General features: G+C 38.2%; 2 protein-coding genes across 4 annotated transcripts in view; both read right to left on the bottom strand.

The window, feature by feature from the left end:
* slc16a4 (solute carrier family 16 member 4) overlaps positions 1-14092 on the bottom strand; it is a 33563-nt gene extending 19471 nt beyond the window's left edge. Inside the window, exons 1-3 of one of the 2 annotated variants that reach the window (XM_037774116.1) lie at positions 13743-14092; positions 12884-12961; positions 8174-8311 (exon numbers count right to left, since the gene is read on the bottom strand). The gene's annotated coding sequence lies outside the window, so the exon portion shown is untranslated. The remainder of the gene's footprint in view (positions 1-8173; positions 8312-12883; positions 12962-13742) is intronic. The other variant, XM_037774115.1, reaches the window with a different exon arrangement.
* Positions 14093-15849: 1757 nt separating this feature from the next.
* On the bottom strand, positions 15850-21004 carry lamtor5 (late endosomal/lysosomal adaptor, MAPK and MTOR activator 5). Of its 2 annotated transcripts, XR_005207451.1 has the most exons (5): positions 20845-21004; positions 20689-20750; positions 17171-17288; positions 16125-16279; positions 15850-16080 (listed from the first exon to the last, which is right to left on the bottom strand). XR_005207451.1 is itself a non-coding variant. In XM_037774172.1 (4 exons), exons 1-4 carry the CDS (start codon positions 20877-20879, stop codon positions 16219-16221), a joined length of 276 nt encoding a protein of 91 aa, XP_037630100.1. In that variant the 5' UTR covers positions 20880-21004; the 3' UTR covers positions 15850-16218. The 2 variants fall into 2 exon arrangements, 1 of the variants encoding a protein (XP_037630100.1); XM_037774172.1 differs by having other exon boundaries at positions 15850-16279.
* Between the last annotated feature and the right edge of the window lie 597 nt (positions 21005-21601).

Here is a 21601-nt window from a genome sequence, read left to right as displayed (position 1 = left end):
TCCTCGTCTTTAAACTTTGACTTGTGCGTCTGTAGCTTTTTAACGAGCCTTGTTAAAAAAGAAGCACGCAGCGCCGTCAAACATGGACAAATAGAACAAATAGCATAAGCATAATTTCTGCTGAAACACGGTTTCCAGACAAATACTGGTCAATATTAAGATTTTAACTATAGATTTAAGTCAAAATGAAAATAAATAAAAGCTTTGCAGCTCTCCGTGGGGAACCACTGAGAAACAGAAACCACAGCTGGATGCAGGGGTGATGTTGGGGCAATAAGCAAACTCAGTTATTTATTGTATAGACACATATGTTGTGTGTAACAGTAAAGCATCTGCACTGAATTACAAGGTCACACAAGGATGTGCATTGTAAAGTGAGTAGTGATGATAGGCTGCTGTGCAGATGCTTGGTGAATAAAAAGACGTGTCAAGTCTGTTCTGCTTTAGGTCAAACAAGAGCAATGTAAAACTTTTGTTCTGATTGAGCTGGAGATACACTTGGAGTCCAGAAACGGCCAAGTAAACAGAACAGGCAATGTTGTTTCCATGCAAAGATAGAAAAGCTATTATTATTATTCTGCTGTATCTGTAGGATAAAGCAATGTGATTGAAGTACATCAGATCCAACATCGACCACTGACCAAGACACATCTAACTATAAAGCGAGGAATCTCTGTCTGTCTGTCTTTGTCTCTTTATGTCCTTTGCATATCTCGAGAGCCGCTCATCAGATCAACTTCACATTTGGCGGTTGATTTGCTCAGGACCCAAGGGAGTGCAGTGTTGAATGTGGTGCAATTTGGCCAGATGTTGGTGCTATAAGAATGAACTTTACGAGGATTTTTTAAGTCCAGACGAATCTATATAAGCCATGCCCATTTGCATCCAGATTGATTTTCCACCATTTTGAATTGTGTCCAAATCGGATTTTTTTGCTACTCCTAAAATTTTGAGCAATCTTCACCAAATGTGGTACAGAGTATCTCTAGACCAAACCGGAAAATGTTACTTCATTGGATTTTTGCTGTTACATACAGTTTTGCCATAGCTGGTCCTCAAAGTTAGCTCAAATGCTGTGGGCAGGGCTTATATTATAAAAAATGTAATATCTCCTAAACGCTTTGTGCTATTGGAACCACATTTGGTGGACCTGTGTATATATGATGTCTGAGTGACCTTGGCAAATTTGGTGCCATTTGGCCAATAGTTGGCGCTGTAGCAGCATCATCTATCTATAAAAGAAGTATTCTTTGTCTGTCTGTGTTTGTATGACTGTCCTTCGCATATCTCATTAACTGTTCATCCAATCAACTTCACGCTTGGTGGGTACAAGCAGCTATACTGCGGTTCTCGACAACGCTGCAAGCAGAACTTCTGGGGGCCAAGCAATCGGCCCACTCCGGACTGAACGGGCACTGCACTAGTAGTCTTAATGAAACCTGAAGAAATCAAAGTGTGGCCTCAGATGCTGGGAAGCAAACAGACCTTGAAAAAAGTAGAAGGAGAGGACGTAGTAGTAAACCTGTGTTTATCACCAGCCTTTTGTAGCCTGCATCACAAACTCAGCCCGACTAAGACATGTATAAGAAGCAGAGACCACATTAGGCAGAGAGCACAGAGCGGATTAAAAGGGGAATGAATTGGGCCAGTGTACTGCGAGGAAAGTATTCCCCCCCTCATGTGCTGTACACACGTTGTCCTCACAGTGTGCTTGAGTGCATGTTTGTGAATGTGCCGGGGGTCTGCGGGTTTGAGCTCCGTAGTGTGGTATTACAGTTTCTCTCAGTCGCTTTGTTACATTTCTCAAATCATCCTTAACATTTGCAAAACAGTAAGTGCATTTCTGGAAACAATTCATACAAACAGCAACACGCAATGGATCACCTGCCCGTAACTTTTGCTCAAAATCCTTAGTTTATCTCTCAAAAATAAATCCTTGTGTCATTGTTTACAAACAAAATGCTTAGCCTTGTTGTCAATATAAAAATGTACTCTAATACTCAGATTTTCTGATGTAAACTGTGACTACGGTTTTGATGATAACTTTTTCTGAATGGCATTTATCAATTTCTACAATACAAAGTTACACATTATTTAATGAGGGAGATTTATACTGTAATTTGTTGACAGACCACATCATTGTGATTAGAGCTGCAACAATTAATCCACTTATCGATTAATCAACAATTAAATTAATCACAAACTATTTTGATAATTGATTAATCGCTTTGAGTAATTTTTTTAAGAAAATAAAGTCAAAATTCCAGCTTCTTAAATGTGAGTATTTTTCTGGTTTTGAGTTGTGGACAAAACAAGACATTTGAGGACGTCATCTTGGGATTTGGGAAACACTGATCGACATTTTTCACCATTTTCTGACATTTTATAGACCAAACAACTAATCGATTCATCAAGAAAATAATCGACAATGAAAATAATCATTAGTCGCAGCACAAATTACGATACAGAATAGAAAATGACAAGTCCATTTTACAGCACCGCATAGCACAAAGGAACAAAATACAAAATTAGAAATGCAAACATCTGAGCTATTTTATGGAGAACTGGTCGATCTAACGCTTCACAGGTTCCCCTTCATTAGTGAAAGTCAAGATTCACCCATTCAGGACACATTTACAAAAAAAAAGTCTAATATAAATGTATATAAAATATACTTGACACATTATGACAACTGATTCAACCATTTTGCATGTAATGACTGAACTAATGTCTATATGTTTTGGGGGGTAAGACTATTCAATAGAGAACTGTTTTGATCAACATGATGTATAAGCCATTGATAACGTAGGAAACAGCAGACAAATGTACATAATTATTTGCATGAATGTGCCAAAGCATTTGCAATTTGTTCAAAAAGATGTACACAAGTGACTAGATGATGTGGAGATTGAACAAGTAGTTCTGAGAAATATACCAAAGCGACTGAGGACAAACTAACAACATTGGTACGTGGCGTACAATGTTCTCCAAAGTCTGTCCCTATATGACCCATACACCACATATAGAGCTCTAAATCAGAGACGTATTTCCTGAGAGGGAAAAAAAACCTCCCAACAACCAATGAGACACTACTAACAGATGTTCTCATCTCCTCGTTCTGAAAGCCTGATACGAGTCCAAGTTTGTGCTTGAAGTCTGGTCTGAGCAAACTGAAAACAGAAGTCTAAAAGGGGCCCTGCGGAGTTTTCTTGTTAACAAATGTTGTAACTTACAATCAGTGTTACTCACCAAAATGTTGTATCCAAGATCTAACACGTGTTAAGTGCATTTCCTTCCTCTTAAAGGTCCCATATTGTAAAAAGTGAGATTTTCAGATCTTTTATATTATAAAGCAGGTTTAAGTGTTATATAAATACTGTTAAACTATCAAAACGCTCAATATGCGGAGAAATACACGCAGCCCGTATTCAGAAATTACGCGTTTGAAACAAGCCGTCAGGATTTCTGTCCATTTGTGATGTCACAAATATACAATATTTAGACCATTACACGGTTTTAAAAGTCAACGTTCTAAATGTGTCCCAGTTTATTTCTTGTTGGATGTGAATGACATCAGCTGACAGGAAGTAAACATGGACCCAAGCTGTTGCCTAGCAACGCAATTCCGTTGCTATTCCGTTGAAATGCACTAAAACGGAGCGTTTCAGACAGAGGTTGAATACAGGTATTTTCAGGCTGACAGTATGAGGAAAATAATGTGTTTTTTGAACATTACAACATGTAAACATGTTCTAGTAGAAACACAAAATACAAGAATGGACCTGAAAATGAGCATGATATGGGACTATATAATACATTTTCAAAACTCAAGTTTTTTAAATCCTGCATTGTTTACGTCCACGCTTACTCAGTTGCTGGTGCATTGTGGCATATCTTGGCTTGTTATCGCCAACCGTTGATCAGTGGAATAGCGTGAAGTTATTGGCAGGAACATGTATTGACTCCCCAGGGAACATTTAACGAAAAAAATGCCTTGTAGAGGAACCTTTTTATGGGAAAGACGCTTATTTGTACTGAAGTATAAAAACAACTACTGTATTTGTGGGGTTTCCTGATGGGCTGAGTGGTTGGGACGCCTACCACACGACAGCGTCGTCCTCGGTTTGATTCTGACCAAGGACTTGGGTTGCTTGTTATACCATCTCTCTCTCTTCCCTTCTGTCCTGTGTTTTTTGTGAGCTGATATAAATTTAAAATAAAGTTGATTGTGTTAAAGGGACATATGATATCGCCTGTTATTACACGGCTTTGTTGAATACTTGATTCTGATTGGTCAATCACAGCGTTCTACTGTCTGTTATTTCTTTATAGTAGACCGTTGCTATGTATAGCAGACCGTTGCTATGTATAGCAGACCGTTGCTATGGGCGCAGTTCTGATGTCGGACTCTGGCGGATCGTTTTTGTGTCAAATTATTGATTTCTTAAGTAAGTAGCCGTGTAATAAGCGGGATAATGTACAGCTAGCCGGTCATTGTTGTGAAATAAACCCCTTCAGGGTAAGATCGGCATCACCCCGTCTGGGTTTATTTCACAAAAATGACCGGCTCGCTGTACATTATTCCTTACATATCATATCGCAGACCTCTGAATTGAATCAAATTGAAATCATACCATGGCAGAATTTGTGATATTGGTAAATATCGTATCATTGTCCAAAGAATCAATATGGTGATTTACACCCCTATTGGATACCAGTGTTTAATTAATAAGCTGTATGTGTGGATCATTCATTAATGTGTAAGGCAACATCAGGCTTGACTTAAACATTGCTTTCCTAACAAATAAATACATAGATATAAATTTACTGAATTGTTCTTTAGTATTAAAATAATAAATTAGATCGGCCCCATTGTCACAGATACCCGATCCAGCTATTTGAGTTTTTCAGATAACTGATATCAGTATCGGTGCATCCGAAATCTGAATTTACTGCTCACTATAGAGGAAACGACTGTCTGCTTTATAGGGAGAACTGAATGATCCCACGCACTCCCTGCCTCCACCACCAGCAGGAGTTACCAGTGCAGTGACGAGGACATGATCCCTCACATGCTTCTCACCTGCAAAAACTGTCAGTTGTGTTTGTTGGAACGCTGCTTGAAACTGCAGCGGGGCGAGTGTTTTGATTATTATTCACATGTAAAAGGGTTTTAGATTATGAATTAGCATTGAAATTACAAGCCTTTAGTTTTATTTCTGTGATCATAAACACTACTGATGTTAACAAACCGCATCAGAAAACAATTTTAAATGTAGTTGTTGAGTTAGTCTGCAAATTACAAAGAAAATCCTGTAGGTCAGAGGTCAGAGGTCAGAGAGATTTTCACATATTCATTATTAAAAACACAGAGGTGTCAGACCGAAGCTGCTCAACAGGAACCCTTAAGTCTCTGCTGTGACACCAGTATTTAACTAATTGATTTGTAAAATAAAAGGTTTGTCTGAACATATGACCTCGCTGCTACAGTTTCTCATATACTTAAAGATACAACTTTTAAGGCAGATGTGCTGACAGGCCTTAAAGGATATAGGTTCACTTTATTTTAAGTCTCTCACATGCCCGTATGTACAGTACATGGAAACAGCTTTCTGAGCTGTAATTATTCATTCTGTCCCTACTGGCTGGAAAGAGATATTTTACTCACACAATTTCCACGTAAGAGATGGGTGACAAAAATCCACAGACCTCGTTTTGTGCAAAAATGCATCGTAAAGTTCATCCGCATTTCATGTCTGGTGGTCTTCTAAAGTCTCAGCTCAACAAGGAACGTCCAGGGAAAGAGTGATGGAAGGAATTTCACACCAGCAAGACTGTTACTTGATTTTAAGATAACCACTTGATTTGACTAAGTCATCCTTCAGCTGGACTTTAGACTGCATATTTGCACAGCTTGTAAATCTTGTGTCCCCATCTTCTACACTGGAATCAAATTGATCTCATTTTGGTTAGAATGATCCTGATGGGCTGAGTGGTTGATATAATCAAAGTTTAATGTGTCTCGTTTTCTCTCTGTGGTTCTTGTGACTCCTAACGGCACCAAGCTTTGCAGATCAGGGTCAGTGTGTTATGGTTTCAGCCAGCAAACTGTGTTGATTTTTGCTCCTACGTGAAATTTAAAGGTCCCATATTGTAAAAAGTGAGATTGTCAGGTCTTTTACATTATAAAGCAGGTTCAAGTGCTATATAAATACTGTTAAACTATCAAAACGCTCAATATACGGAGAAATACACACAGCCCGTATTCAGAAATTGCGCGTTTGAAACAAGCCGTCAGGATTTCTGTCCATTTGTGATGTCACAAATATACAATATTTAGACCATTACACGGTTTTAAACGTAAACATTCTATGTGTCCCAGTTTATTTCCCGTTGCAGTGTATGTAAATAACATCAGCTGACAGGAAGTAAACATGGACCCAAACTGTTGCCTAGCAATGCATTTCCGTTGCAATTCCGTTGTAATGCACTAAAACGGAGCGTTTCAGACAGAGGGTGAATACAGGTATATTCAGGCAGACAGTATGAGGAAAATAATGTGTTTTTTGAACATTACTGCATGTAAGCATGTTCTAGTAGAAACACGAAATACAAGTATGAACCGGAAAATTAGCACAATATGGGACCTTTAAAGAATATTTTATCAAAATCAAATATCTGCAATCTCGGAACCCATCGGCTATCGGTCTGACTACTGTTAAGCCTCTGGAGTCAAGGGGCTATATTTCTGGGGTTCTGGTGTAGCCGGTGGATATCTGGGGCCAAGACTTCCTCTTCCGTGCGCCGCTCATTGTTTACAGTCCGATTAGCAACTTGAGATGTGAGTTGGAGTTGAGAGATGATGTGTACAACCGGATTGTTTCACAATTAGCCAATTTAAAATCTAATTTTAAACCAATAAAAAGCTAAATCATCATCTGATAGCCGGTTGGTTCCGAGACTGCATTTTGGCCAATGCGTTCTGCCTCATTTGCTCTCCACATGGACTGTCAAAGTTAACGCGGTAATAACACGTTAACGCAAATTTGTTTTAATGCCACTAATTTCTTTAAAGCATTAACGCAACTTGCGATTTTTAGGTTGTAGCGGGCTCGGTTTTAAAGCTAGAATGAAGATACTGATATCATATGAAACTAGAAAACCTAAAGAATCTATTAGTAATAACGCTCCAAACTTACGCTGAATTTTGGCAAGGAAAAACTGGCATGGCCATTTTCAGAAGGGTCCCTTGACCTCTGACCGCAAGATATGTGAATGAATATAGGTTCTATGGGTACCCAAGAGTCTCCCCTTTACAGACATGCCCACTTTATGATAATCACATGCAGTTTGGTGCAAGTCAAGTCAGCACACTGACACACTGACAGCTGTTGTTGCCTGTTGGGCTGCAGTTTGCCATGTTATGATTTGAGCATATTTTTTTTATGTTAAATGCAGTACCTGTGAGGGTTTCTGGACAATATTTGTTATTGTTTTGTGTTGTTAATTTACAGTAATAAATAAATACATACATTTGCATAAAGCAAGCAGATTTGTCCACTCCCATGTTGATGAGAGTATTGAATACTTGAAAAATCTCCCTTTAAGGTACATTTTGAACAGATCAATAAGTGTGTAAATATTTCACAGATTCTAGATGTGAATGCAGAATCTGTTTATAGAGATTATGTTCGTCGCCCCTGTAGCCGGGAATTAAATGATAATGTTTGAACAAGACATCTCCAAAGTAACGGCCACAACAAAGTTCAATTTTTTATGAACAACAGCAAAAGGAGTCAGGAGTCAGTTACACCTCACTCTTCAGCTGCTCTGAATGATTAAGTTGCACAAATCTTCAGAAAACTGTCAGTTTTCTTGAAAGAGACAGACTGGGTGTGAGCATCTCATACAAGTTACACAATTTCACAAAAGATTACCAAAATGCCAAAGGTGGTAATTTATGTTATGGTCATACTGTACTCTGCAGTGATAACATAGGAACCCTGTAAAAAGAATACATGCACATACAGATAACGCTTTAGATTACAGCCCGCATACCCTGAAGTTACCGAGTAAGTAAATGTAACGAGGGCTATGGTTAGTTGTTAACCTGAGCAGTGACAACATCAGCAGGATATGATAACAGCTCTTCTCGTTTAGCTTGTTTAGTTACCTGTTAATGTTGATTTGGTAGTCTGCCTGAAGGCTCTGGAGGTGAAGGATAAACTCAGGAGTCCTATTCTCCGAGTGTCATTCTCAGGCTGGTCGAAGGGCACTTGTAACTATGGCTGCATCAAGATTAGCTTTACACCTGCAACAAGAAGTGGACAATGATAAGACACAAGAACGTGAGAAACGAAAAAAAAGATCAACATCGATGCAGGTGCACGCTCGCACCTCTAAAACCTGAAAGCAAAGACATAACTAGCACTATCTAAACGACAATTTCGATCAAATTAGGTGCAAATCCATCTTGTAGATGTTGAAATAATTCACAGTATAACTCAAAACTCATCCTCTGGGGAACCACACATTTCTGTACAAAATTGAATGGCAATGAATCTAACCCAAGGGTGTCAAATATACGGCCCGAGGGCCAGAACCGGACCACAAGAGGGTCCAATCCGGCCCACTGGATGACTTTGCAAAGTGTGAAATCTTTTTTAAAGCTAAAGTAATGATATTGACATCATATGAAACTAGAAAACCTAATGAATCCATTGGCACCAACCATGTCATACTAGGTTGTTGCGAAGGAGCTTAAATAACGCTCCAAAGCTAAATTTTGGTGAGGAAAAACTGTCATGACCATTTTCAAAGGGGTCCCTTGACCTCTGACCTCAAGATATGTGAATGAAAATGGGTTCTATGGGTACCCACGAGTCTCCCCTTTACAGACATGCCCACTTTATGATAATCACATGCAGTTTGGGGCAAGTCTTAATCGAGTTAGCACACTGACACACTGACAACTGTTGTTGCCTGTTGGGCTTGAGTTTGCTATGTTATGATTTGAGCCAAAGTAGTGTTCCATACAGCCGCACTTAACTTCCATCTGTAACATCTGGAATTACGTGTGACTTCCATTTCTGTCCCAATGCTTTTTTTCTTATTATGAGACATATTTACAAGTGACCGGTTGCACGAGTTGTTAACACATTTTGATCAACAACTGCCGACTTGCCGAAGAATGTGGCCCATGAACTGGGATGCAGCAATAGTGCTTCAGTCGGCAGTCTGACTCAACAGATGTGTAGCACTAAGAAGAATATTGCGTTCTGCTTCCTATCTCTTTGTGTTTCCATTTTTAATAAGAAATGATTCGGGGGTGTCACGATTTAGATTCTAAATTGAAAATTGATCAAAATGATCAATTTTGACCTCCGAAATCGAAAGCAGTATCGAAAACTCTCTCGTTATTGTTTTCTCTCTCCACCCCGCTTACTTGGTGCATCCAAAGAAAAGATAATTAACAACACTTCAAAGACGACACACACACACACACAGTGTAAGTTACCGGTAGCCTCAGCTACACTTTTTGAGACACCATGGCCACTGCCGGAGTCGGCTGACTGAGAAATAAGAGAACTGGAGAATCCTCCTGCTCTCCTGTCATCACCAGTGTGGTAACATTTCCCCGTGATACTATGTAGCCTATCTTTTTATAGGTATGTAAATGAAAGTGTCACAGAAAAAAACACTGATCTGTTGATATTTACAAATATACAAATATTACAAATATCTGTTGATATTTACAAATCAAGACTCCATAGTTTAACAATCGCATAGCATGCTGAACAAAAAAAATGTTAAATCGAAAATTGAATCGTGACCTTAAAGAATAACTTCTATGTTTTTCAACCTGGATTCTATTTACCAATGTATTATTATATAGTATTACGAAATTAGTCCAGTATTGAGGGAGAACGCTACAGCCGCTAAACAAGCTGTAATGTAATCATTTTGGGCAACCTGGCATCGTCATTTTACGTCCACTAAAAGTGTTTGTTTTTGCCACTGACAGGCTCAGATTATTATTATAAGTATCTGACAACATTATGGAAAGGACCCTAATAAATGTTTTTCTGACCTTCCGCTTTCTGTTTGTTATGGTGTCATGTGACTTGTTGCCGGAAGACAACGGTGGAATCGTGACCGAGAGTTGGAGAGGAGTGCCACGGGACGCCGGTGTTGTCAGAATTTGTTGTGTTGGAGTTCAGAAAGCGTAGCTTAGTGTTATCTAAAAGATTTGAAGAATGTCGTGGCTGCATATTTAGATGACGCAAGATTGAAAAATACTGAAGTTATCCTTTAAAATCAAAAGTCAAATCGAATCCTGGATATGGAGAATCGTGACACCCCTAGAACTGATGCAGTTTTAGTTGCTAATACGATGTATGGCAATGAAGAAAAGTCAATAAAAAGCTGATTAGGACATGTTTGGCACTGTATTCAACAAGAGTCAGCCAGGCCTTCTTACAGACTGAAGTAGTGACAGTATGGAGATAGCTAAAGCAAAGAGTATAGAAGCAAAGAGACAAAACTCTGGTGTTTGTTTTGACAACAGCTTTTTGGACTGAAAACGCTTATTATATTTAGAATATTTTATTGTTCAACACAGGCCATTTCGTTTAGAATATGACAATAGAATAGAAATAATTTTGTTTTACTTTTGTACGGCACTTTTTAGGCGGACGTTTTACTGGCGTCCGGTAGTCGCTTTCAGTCCAAAATGGCAGAAGCGTAGCTCAGCTGCTGGGCGCTGACGTTGCAATGGAACAAACAATTGACTTTCACTTCTTGGAAATATAAGTTTTTTTGGGTAAAATACCCGAGGTGACATCTTTTCAAGTAAAATCTAATCATATATTCATGTTTTATTCACAATAATAATAATGATAGTAGTATTTTTACCTCCACCAAGGCCGAAGAGAGAGACAGAGAGAGCGAGTGGGTGGTTGGGGGGGGGGACAACTGTAGAGTCAGCGTTTTTTTTTACATTAAATTCGGTGAAATTACAGTTGAGTTCGACCAAAGCACACTTGGTGACTGTTGGAAAGAGTAACGACGACGGTTTAGGTGAGTTTTAATTTGTTTCTGTCCAGTTTGAATGTAGTGTTTTACGCTGCTCCACTACGTACAGCTCATTTCAACATAAACAAAAATACACCTGGATGATGGCGCAAGCTGAACTGAGAGGGGGGCGGAGGTCTGTGCCCTCCGAGTGCCATTCTAGTTAATATTATTATAGTGTGCATTATATTGGCATCACAAAAGGTGGTAAAAGCACTTCCAATTTTGTGTGGGGGAAAATTGCTATCACAATAATCAGGCTCTTTTGGCTCTTTGTTTTAATGTGGATCACTGCAGTAAACAAGGTTTTGCACGAATAAGTGGATCCAAATTGAACGAGCAACTCCAAATATTTCCTTCCGGGCTCAGGGTGCCCCTACACACACAGACATGCCCAAAACTTCATTTAAAAAAAGGATCTCAAACTTCATTATTGTGCGGTGAAACCATGCAAACGTTTACCCTGAAGACGAGCAAGAACCTTAAATACTTCTCCTGCTTTCAGACATGAATAACTTGTCATTCTCAGCTTTGGAGGCAAACATTTAAAGCAGAAAGACGTTAGTCAGATGACCCGCTGTTGCTGACCTCTGAATTCTCGTCACGCCCACGAGGCATTCGTCCACACCTGCAGAAAGCAGTCCTGTTTAGGCATATTCTGTTAAGCTTTATTGAACAGCCTGACAGAAAGTCCTAACAAACAAACATTTACAGTATTTACGCAGCGACGAGGAGAGCCTATAGGGTCGCTGCATGACTGACACTTATGGACAGATCACTAAATCTTTCTTTTGTTTCTGTTTCGTTTGGTATTGCTGACACTTCAAATATCTGCGAAGACATGTCTTCAGATGAATTACAACAGCAGACAATTCAAAGTTTGACACAGTTCCTGTGTGTTGAATGGGTTGTAGAGCTAAGACAAGAAAATGAGCTGCAGTTTGCAAAAAAAAACATTCAGTTCTGCTTTATGTAAAAAAAGGGGGTAGTTTGAGGATACATCACAACTGCTGACGTCACTGTAATAGATCCATTATATACAGTACACACCAAGACCGCAGAGCAACACTTGGTAAAATGATACATTTTTCTCTGCAGCACTATTGTCCTTAAATGTTGCTCGTAAAAGTTGGTTTTAGTACTCTGGATTACTTGGTCAGCGGAACCACTCTTTTGCAAGAATTTGCATTTCTTCACAGCTCTGCAATAGATAGATAGATAGATAGATAGATAGACAGATAGATAGTAACTTTATTGATCCCGAGGGAAATTCAAGTTTCCAGCATCACAGTTCCATAGTGCAAAACATGTTAGTAAAAAGGCAGTAAAAAAGTTAGTAATGCAAAGTACAAAAAAATATACCAGACATAAAAATACAAGGAGATGAAAGAAAACTGTTAAAACTGAATATAGTGCAGAGTAAAAGCTGTGATACATGACTATTAAAAAAGTGAATATAGTGCAGAAGAGACTGTTAAAAGTGAGTATAGTGCATTATTATCCGTCCTGTAGACCGTCCTCCTTATACAGATAAAGTGAAAAAGCATTATTTTCTCATAACTTATTTGCTTTATATCTTTCTGTTTGCCTGACATCAAGATAAACCCAAATTCACCCACAACCTGGAGCCTCCAACTACAGTATGTGTGAGCACAGCCAGTGAGGAAAAGGCAGACATCAGTCCTCAGGAATTGTGAGATTATGTAGTAAATGCATGCAGGGTGTTTAGCTGAGAGCCTTCGGTTTATAGTCCACTGCAGGCTATACACAAACCTGTATTATTGAGTGGAGAGAACAGGGAGTTTCTTACCATGTGTAGTTGTGAACTGCTCGTTATCTTCACCTGACAGGCCTGTTGCATCGTGGCCCCTAGCTCTGCTCAACGCTGCTGGGGAAACAAGAAAAGGCTCGTTCAAGCAAGATGACAAAAGTCAGCCACACTGACACTCTGCGTCATTAGATCCTCAAAAGAGACAGAAAACCTGCACTGACTTGGGTGAAAAAGTTAAAAAAAATAAAATAAATAACTTCAGAGGGTCACAGAGGATAATTAGATAAGAGTTATTAGATAACTTGTGCTTCATTTCTCAGGGGGGGAAAAAAAAAGTTTGGTGTGACACAATGACGTCACAACTTAGCTTGCAGTGGAATACAATGCAAGTTAAGTTGAAACTGGGAAATCTGATAACTTTTGATGAATTTAAAACATTAATGAAAGACCTAGAAGCAGAGTCAATCGGGGAGCTGTCTGTGTTTCTGAATATTTTCACTTTAACGTTTTGCTTCAAACACTTGATTTTAATGTATTTTTGTATGATATTATGCTATGTATTTATTTTGCATTTGTTTTATGTTATGGGCGTCTGAAACTTTAATGTATGATTTAAATGCTGCTGTCTTGGCCATCAGGTCTCTCTTTTGCAAGACCTGAACTCAAGTGCAGTTGAGTTTTCAATTAGTGTTCCATTGTGTTCCTCTGCAGAGAGACTTTTGGATTATAGCCCACAGTAATTTAACCTGAGGGCAACTCACAAAACCAACTAAATAAAGGTTAAATAAAAAAAATAAAATCATCAATTAAGAAAATGTAATAAAATTTCTTGTTCAACTTATATTTTAAAATGATTAATTTGTTGAATTAAATGTGCAAAAAAAAAAAAAGTCCATACCTGAAATCTTCAAGTCCTCGACGCTCTTCTGCTCCAAATGTCAATTAGTTTAATTTGACGCGTAATTTAGTGTTTTCTCGCTCCGGAGTTGCGTGTCCCAGAAAGGCGCTGAGGGACTTTCTTGCAGAGAGAAATACCTGCTGCGGGACCTTTTTCTGCTGGGATGAATGTGCCATAACTTTACCTCTCTATCTTATGAGCGAGTCTCTCTGAGTTGCATCACACATCTCAGCCTCAACATCACTGCTGAGCTGCTGAGGAGCCGCAGAAAGCAAAGCCTTCACTGAGGAGAGACACGTGACTCAGACGTAACACTGAACCTCATCTGAGAGAGAGAGAGAGAGAGGAAAAAAAAAAAAAGCCCTGCGGTCAAAACATCAGAGCCACCACCGCAGACTTTCCTCAGGTCCTGCTGGTAGAAAGGAAGGCAGTGCAGCACCAAGACGCAGCAGCAGCAGCAGCATGCACCTACACTGTAAACAACTGCTGTTAATTTACAGCAGGATTTCAACAGTATTAACCTGTTATTGCTAAAAACAGTGCTTTGTTTTTAACTGAACTATAATGCATTCTTAAAAAACATCACTTTACTGCTGATCAGCTGTCTAAAGTATCATCAGTAACAGTTTCATGCAGTATATTTTTAATTCTGGGACCTGATCTGCACATGTGAGGCTTGTACATTGTACATGATTGTAAAATCAGTGAATTAGCTTTATTGTTCTTCACTCACATGTTGTTCTGGTTTGCATTCTGTGCTTGTAGCCAGCTATAGACAGACATTTTGGGAAAAGTGTCAACAAGTCTATTATAGCCTTTTTCCTAACAAGTGCCTTTAATTGTATTTAGCGTGACTATTCCTATGTCTGTAACCTGCTAAGTCTATTCATCTAGGCAAAAAAATTATGTTTATTAAAATGTATGTAAAAAATACAACCTGAATAGTGAATTATCAGTAAGATAATGTAAAAGAAAGGTGAGAAACAGCTATATAATGTATCTTTAAACAGTAAATTAACTGTAAAATACTGTGAAATTAATAGAAAAACAACCAGTTCAAACTGTAAATTTCAGCGACAGTATAATAATGTTAATTTCACAGTAACATAAAGGCAACCCTGCTGCCAGTTACTTACTGTTATTTTACTGGGAAATTTTTAACAGTGACAAGGCAAGGCAGCTTTATTTGTAGAGCACATTTCAGCAACAGAGCAATTCAAAGTGCTTTACATAAACATTCAAGAACATTGCGACAAAGTGCAAAAGATAATTTAGACATAATTAAAACAGTTATAAAAACATTAAAGATTAGAAAATAAGAACAAGCTAAAAATAAAAGCTAGGATAGAAGCTTAAATAGAATATAACACACAAGAGTAAAAGCTCTAGTGCAGTATAAGATCATTATCTGGTTTAATAAAAGGCAGCAGCAAACAGGAAAGTTAAGCTTTGATTTAAAAGAACTCAGAGTTGGAGTTGGTCCTGCAGGTTTCTGGGAGCTTGTTCCAAATATTTGGTGCATAAAAACTGAACGCTGCTTCTGCATGTTTAGTTCTGACTCTGGGGACACTAAGCAGACCTGATCCAGATGACCTGAGAGGTCTGGATGGTTCAGAACATAGCAGAAGATCAGAAATATATTTTGGCCCTAAACCATTTAGTGCTTTGTAAACCAGCAGCAGTATTTTGAAATCAATTCTCTGAGAGACAGGGAGCCAGTGTAGAGACCTCAGAACTGGACTGATATGATCCTCTTTCTTGGTCTACAGCAGGACACGCGATGGTTTTCTGACCAAACACTCCTGTAAGAAATCTCTCTGACACAGTCTACCTTCACCCAGAGATAAGTCAAAGCTCTCTGCTGCATGACAACCGGTACCCACCTGTCACTACCTGTTCCTACATGCTCCAATAATCAATATAGGCATGAGATCCTCCCTCCAAATATGACTATAGCAGATTTAATTACTGATTGCAAAACCCTAACACATTTTTTTTTTTACTTGTGGGATGAACAGTCATGCAGCTGCCAAAGAAAACCAATTGGTTACCCACGAAACACTGAGCAAAGGAGAAAATAATGAATACTTACAAGGAAAAGGGCAACTCAGAGTCCAGTTAAAGTTTATTAAGGCTGTTTTTTCTGTGCATTACTGCCTTGGACTGAAGGATGGATGTTAACACAAAGACACAAAGCAATAACATGATACAGGGCCTATATGACATCAATAAAATAGCATTAATGACATTTTTTATATATATATATATAAAAGAAAGTGTTTTTTTTATTAAATTAGTGAGCATGTTGTGGTTTAAATATGGGATCTGGTTACACAGAAAACACAACAGACGTGTGGAAAATCTAGATTTCTCTAAACTGGAGATCTTTCTCTAAATTCATTGTGTGATGATACGTATGTACCTGTTTACATGTACATTTCTTTACAGTAAAACTCCTCAGTGAGTCGCGTTGTCTTCAAGATGCTATCTTGTGAACTGCTACTGTGATGGTCCCGTGAGTCCTCACCAGAATGTTTCTACAAAACAAACAAAAAACAAATTACTGAGGCGAACATTCACCTGGTGAACAATAATCATTGTTTAGTATTTGGGCTGACCCAAATGCTTCGAAAGCTTCGACTGTTGCCATGGTAATTGACCTCCAAATCAGTATTTGAAGGCTTTGTTTATATATAAAAAAATAAATAAATAAATAAGCAAGTGTTGCTTCTATAGCATCTGTACAGTGTAAGGTACAATAACAATTTTAGTATCATCATCACGGGTATCAGCAATGATTCCAACCTGTCATGAATAAAGTTGTTGTTTTTTTGTATAAATGTACTATTTTAAAATATCTACAAATATAGAATGATGGCCTTTAAACTCTTCTTTAAACCCACAGTGAAATAACACAAGATTTAATGGCCTGTCACATCTTGTTTTGTCATTTGATATCTGTCCCGGTCATCAAGTCATTGATTTACATCTTGTTGACAGATACTGTAATCCTACCGTACTTACAAAGTGGTCTACAAGTCACAACAAAGCAGCAGGCCCATTTACAGTTATGATAAGGTCTAACATTTAAAATCACTTCTTTCTAATAATAATAACAAGTATTGGTATTAGTTGTCTGATAGCCGTGAACCAGAAGATCTTTTGCAAAGTCCAGAAGGTGGCAGCAGAGTCATGCAAAAGAAAAATAAACTCCTTTGCCAAGACTTGTAGCACAGCCTGAGTTACATACTGTATAATAGATGCTCAATCTTTGATTTTGGATCTCTTTCAACAGTTTTTTTCCCCTCTAGATTTATTGATCTCCCCAAGTGTTAATCAGAACCACTACAGACAGGCACCTTAAACCCACTGAGATGGAGAAAAAGGAGGAGTAAGTGAAGCAAAAAAAGACAAAAGGTTGTGCTCACCCTGACTCAGACTCCAGGCACACAGTCGGACTGTCTGTTGGGTCTTTGGTGAGAGCTGCAGCTTGTTTGGCCAAAACTGACACAACACCGCCGTGTTCATCAGACAGCGAGCCACGGCCTGGTGAGCGTGAGATATAAAAGAGTGTTACTGCACAGAACTGAAGAAACGTCAAAAGAAGCTCTGATTAAACTTTCTCCTGAGGTACCAGAAAGGCATCCATCTAGCGTATCTGCAACTTCTAAGTGTGTCTCTCCAAAGTTGAAAGCCAAATTTAACATTTGCTGAAAATCAAACATGTTTTTTGATTGTATTTCCACTAGTGTCTAGTGACCCTAACTGCCCCCCCTGTGAAGGAATAGTTCGACATTTTGGGCTCGGCTCAGTAATTTCCTGGGCAAGACTCCAGGAAAACACAGCACCCGGCCAAGAAATAGTCTGGCATATAGATCCCCATAAAACCACAACTTGCTGTTTTCACACTTTGATTTTTGTACGGATTAAACAAACAAGATATAAAGTGTTAATTAGTGAGTTTTAGAGGTGTTTGTTACTTTTGGACAGTTCCAGGCTTGCTGTTTCTCCTTGTTTCCCTGTCTTTGAACTAAGCTTAGCTAACCGGCTGCTGGCTGTAGCTTCATATTCCTGTAAGAGCTGCCTATCCTGTACAGATTGCAAACCCTCCTGAGGCAAATTTTGTGATTTGTGATATTGGGCTATTCAAATAAAATTGACTTGACTGCCTGCTGGTTCTTGTTTTGGATGTGTGATGTGTGAAATGTTCAAAGTTGTATCCATGTATGTAGCTGCTGTAGTTGGACTGGCTTATACTTGGTGGTTTATCTGACCAAATGCCTCTCTGACAACAAGAAGTATATTGGGTGATTAGATCTTTGGCACACAACGGGTGCATTTGCAGTTTTTTGTTGTTTTAAAGATTATTTTTGGGGCTTGTGCCTTCATTAGATACAGCCGAAGGAAACATGGAGAGAGATCTAAGGACTCTACCAGGTGAGCTAACGTGACACCCCACATTTACAGTTTTAATGCCTCATGTATTTTTCTCATCTTAAATGTGATCACACCAGTCAGGACAGCAGGACACAGAAAGATCAGGGCTGGCCCCTCTTAGTCGATTATTCAACTAATCTGTCGTTTAAGATTTCTTTGGTCTATTAGTCATTTTTATGCATTTTTCATGTTGAATGCGTTATTTCTAAGAAACTTACGAGCACATCTCTGGTAAACACAACATTTAAAGTGGTGCTTTTGTCTGATTCTTTGTGGAGGAACTCCGTTTCACAGATCTATCGAGTAAATCAACTAATTGATTAGTCGACAAAATTGATTGAGTGTTAGTCGTTGGTTGAGGAAAGCCCTACCTAAAATGATACAGGGTTAGCAAAATCAATTCATTTAGTGGTATTCAGTATTGCACAGAAAAAGGTCAGTATCCACATTTCAGTTGGCAGTGAGAAGGTCATATGCTGTACGTGACTTTGTTACTTATTGTTAGTGATGCTCACAAAGAACATCACTTTGTTATTTTTTAGCAGAAAGGTTACTGAGCATGTTATTTAACACGTCTTTCTCCACAGGTAACAAGCAATTATTAACTTTGTTCATACGATTGACCTTTAAAATCCCGGTTGACACAACACGACGGGTAGCAAGTTGTTTGTCTTATATAATATTTAGAAATGTGCATTTTCCATTTTAAGCATTTGCACTTGAGTCCGGGGTGATTTAAAGGGAGCTAACGATAGTTTATTTGTGGTTCATTTTCTCATAACAGTTTAGCCACCTCTTGTTGCTTTCATATAAAAGTCAAACATATAAGTATCTTCAGTTGAGTTCACGGAATTTTTGCTTCCGTTGGATGAAATGGATTACCCTGGTTATCTATTGAACTGTGTAACTCTCACATGTGTTCATCAACATGCTCACTGTGTGACTCCTCACATGCAAAATATTAAAGGACAACTGTCACGACACTTCACCCTTAAGGTTTTGGCTTAAGCAACAATAAAAGGGACATTTCATTTTGGTGGCTGTGATGAACTGGTTGATGAATTTATTTACATTTGGCTCACAAGTTGAACGTTGTGAGGTGGACTGCAACTAACATTTATTTTCATGATCAAATAATCTACCTATTATTTTCTCAATTAAAAAGCTCAAAGGATCTTAAAAGACAATAAGCACCCAAACAACAGCCTGTTCACATTGATGCCGTCTTGCAAGTGATACAGAAGTATGGATCTGCTTTTAATTTATTTTTGTGTACCATAAATGGACTACAACTTATATTTTTTTGTGCAACCTTGTTTTGTAGAATAGCATTAAATGAACCTTAAACCTTGAATTAACCGGTTGGACTATATCATGTTAGTAAATAGCAAAAACTGCTCATCCAAGTTCCCAGAGCCCACAGTGACGTCTTAAAATGTCTTGTTTTGTTCGACAAACAGTCAGTTTACTATCATAGACAGCTAAGAACACTAGACAATATTCACATTTGAGAAGCTGGATCCGGTGAGTTTTTGTTTTTTTTACCATTTATGCTTGAACAATTATATAATCAATTATTAAAATAGCTCTGCCGAGCATTTTTCTTATGGTTTATGGTTCAGCTCTAGTTTTGAGTGAGTTTGTAACCTTTTGCAGGACAAATAAAGTGTCGTGCTGCTCAGTATAAAAGTGTGGTGATTGAACTTAATGTTGAATTATAAGTGTTTCAGAAAAAGTAACATTAAAACTCCCATATTGTAAAAAGTAACATTTTCATGTCTTTTATATTATAAAGCAGGTTTAAGTGTTATATAAATACTGTGAATGTATCGAAGCGCTCAATATACAGATAAATACACACAGCCCGTATTCAGAAATTGTGCATTTGAAACAAGCCGTTAGGATATTTGTCCATTTGTGATGTCACAAATATACAATATTTAGACCATTACACGGTTCTAAATGTAAACATTCTAAATGTGTCCCAGTTTATTCCTGGTTGCAGTGTATGTAAATAACATCAGCTGACAGGAAGTACACATGGACCCAAACTGTTGCCTAGCAACGCAATTCCGTTGCAATTCTGTTGAAATGCACTAAAACGGAGCGTTTCAGACAGAGGGTAAATACAGGTATATTCGGGCAGACAGTATGAGGAAAATAAAGTTTTTTTTTAACATTACAGCATGTAAACATGTTCTAGTAGAAACACAAAATACAAGTATGAACCTGAAAATGAGCATGATATGGGACCTTTAAGTTATTAATTATTGGACTAATAATGACTCACGGTTGTTTAAAACAACAATGACAGCCAGTTGTATTTGGGTTGAGGGTGATTTTATAATAATAATAATAACAAGAAGTTTAGCATCTTTAATAGAACTAATGACAAAAGATCCGCTTGAGCACTTTACTGACTTTTACTCTGCCCAGTTTTGTGTGAATACATTTAAGCAACATGTTCATATGAACCTCAGACAGAAGAAGTAAGTGAGTGTTTTCTTACAGCCCAGGTTGTGTCCTTGTTGATCCGTGCAGAGCACTCCGACCACTGCTGGATGCTTCATGCTGCCAACAAACAGACACACAAAAGAGCTTCAGTCGCCTTTAACGTCTTTAACAGTTAAGATATGAACTCAAACACAGTCTGGTTTTAACTTACGTATCATCGAGATGCTGTTCGAGGGTCGACTCCATTATTAATGATCTAAATAACTCCAAAAAGTCAAGTTTTGTGTGTGAAGATTTTGTTGTTTTGGTTGTCTGCTTCCTCAAACTCAACTTCCGGTTGAAATCAGCTGACCGTCACGTGCACTACGGGAGCCTGTGAGGACCAAACTAAAACTACGAAACGCGCAACAAAAATGTAAAACAAGACAGATACAAAATAGGGCGACTTTTTATTATTGATAAACTACAATCTAAATGTGTACCACATAAAATGTTGTTTACTTTCAAGATTAATTATGAGTTGTGATGTTAAAGATATAAATAGTTGTTTTTCGCATCAGTATTAGTATAATAATACTTCACAACTGCTATCACATTTATTGACCAGAGTTGGAAAAAACGTTAAAGGTCCCATATCGTGCTCATTTTCAGGTTCATACTTGTATTTTGTGTCTTTACTAGAACATGTTGACATGATGTAATGTTCAAAAAACACATTATTTTCCTCAAACTGTCGGCCTGAATATACCTGTATTTACCCTCTTGTCTGAAACGCTCCGTTTTAGTGCATTTCAACAGAATTGCAATGGAATTGCGTTGCTAGGCAACAGCTTTGGTCCACGTTTACTTCCTGTCAGCTGATGTCATTCACATACACTGCAACAGGATATAAACTGGGACACATTTAGAATGTTTATGTTTAAAACCGTGTAATGGTCTAAATATTGTATATTTGTGACATCACAAAT

The sequence above is a fragment of the Sebastes umbrosus genome, chromosome 6, assembly GCF_015220745.1.
Source record: "Sebastes umbrosus isolate fSebUmb1 chromosome 6, fSebUmb1.pri, whole genome shotgun sequence".
NCBI lineage: Eukaryota > Metazoa > Chordata > Actinopteri > Perciformes > Sebastidae > Sebastes > Sebastes umbrosus.
Note: the sequence above shows the minus strand (reverse complement) of the source record. Positions and strands in the feature narration are given on the sequence as shown.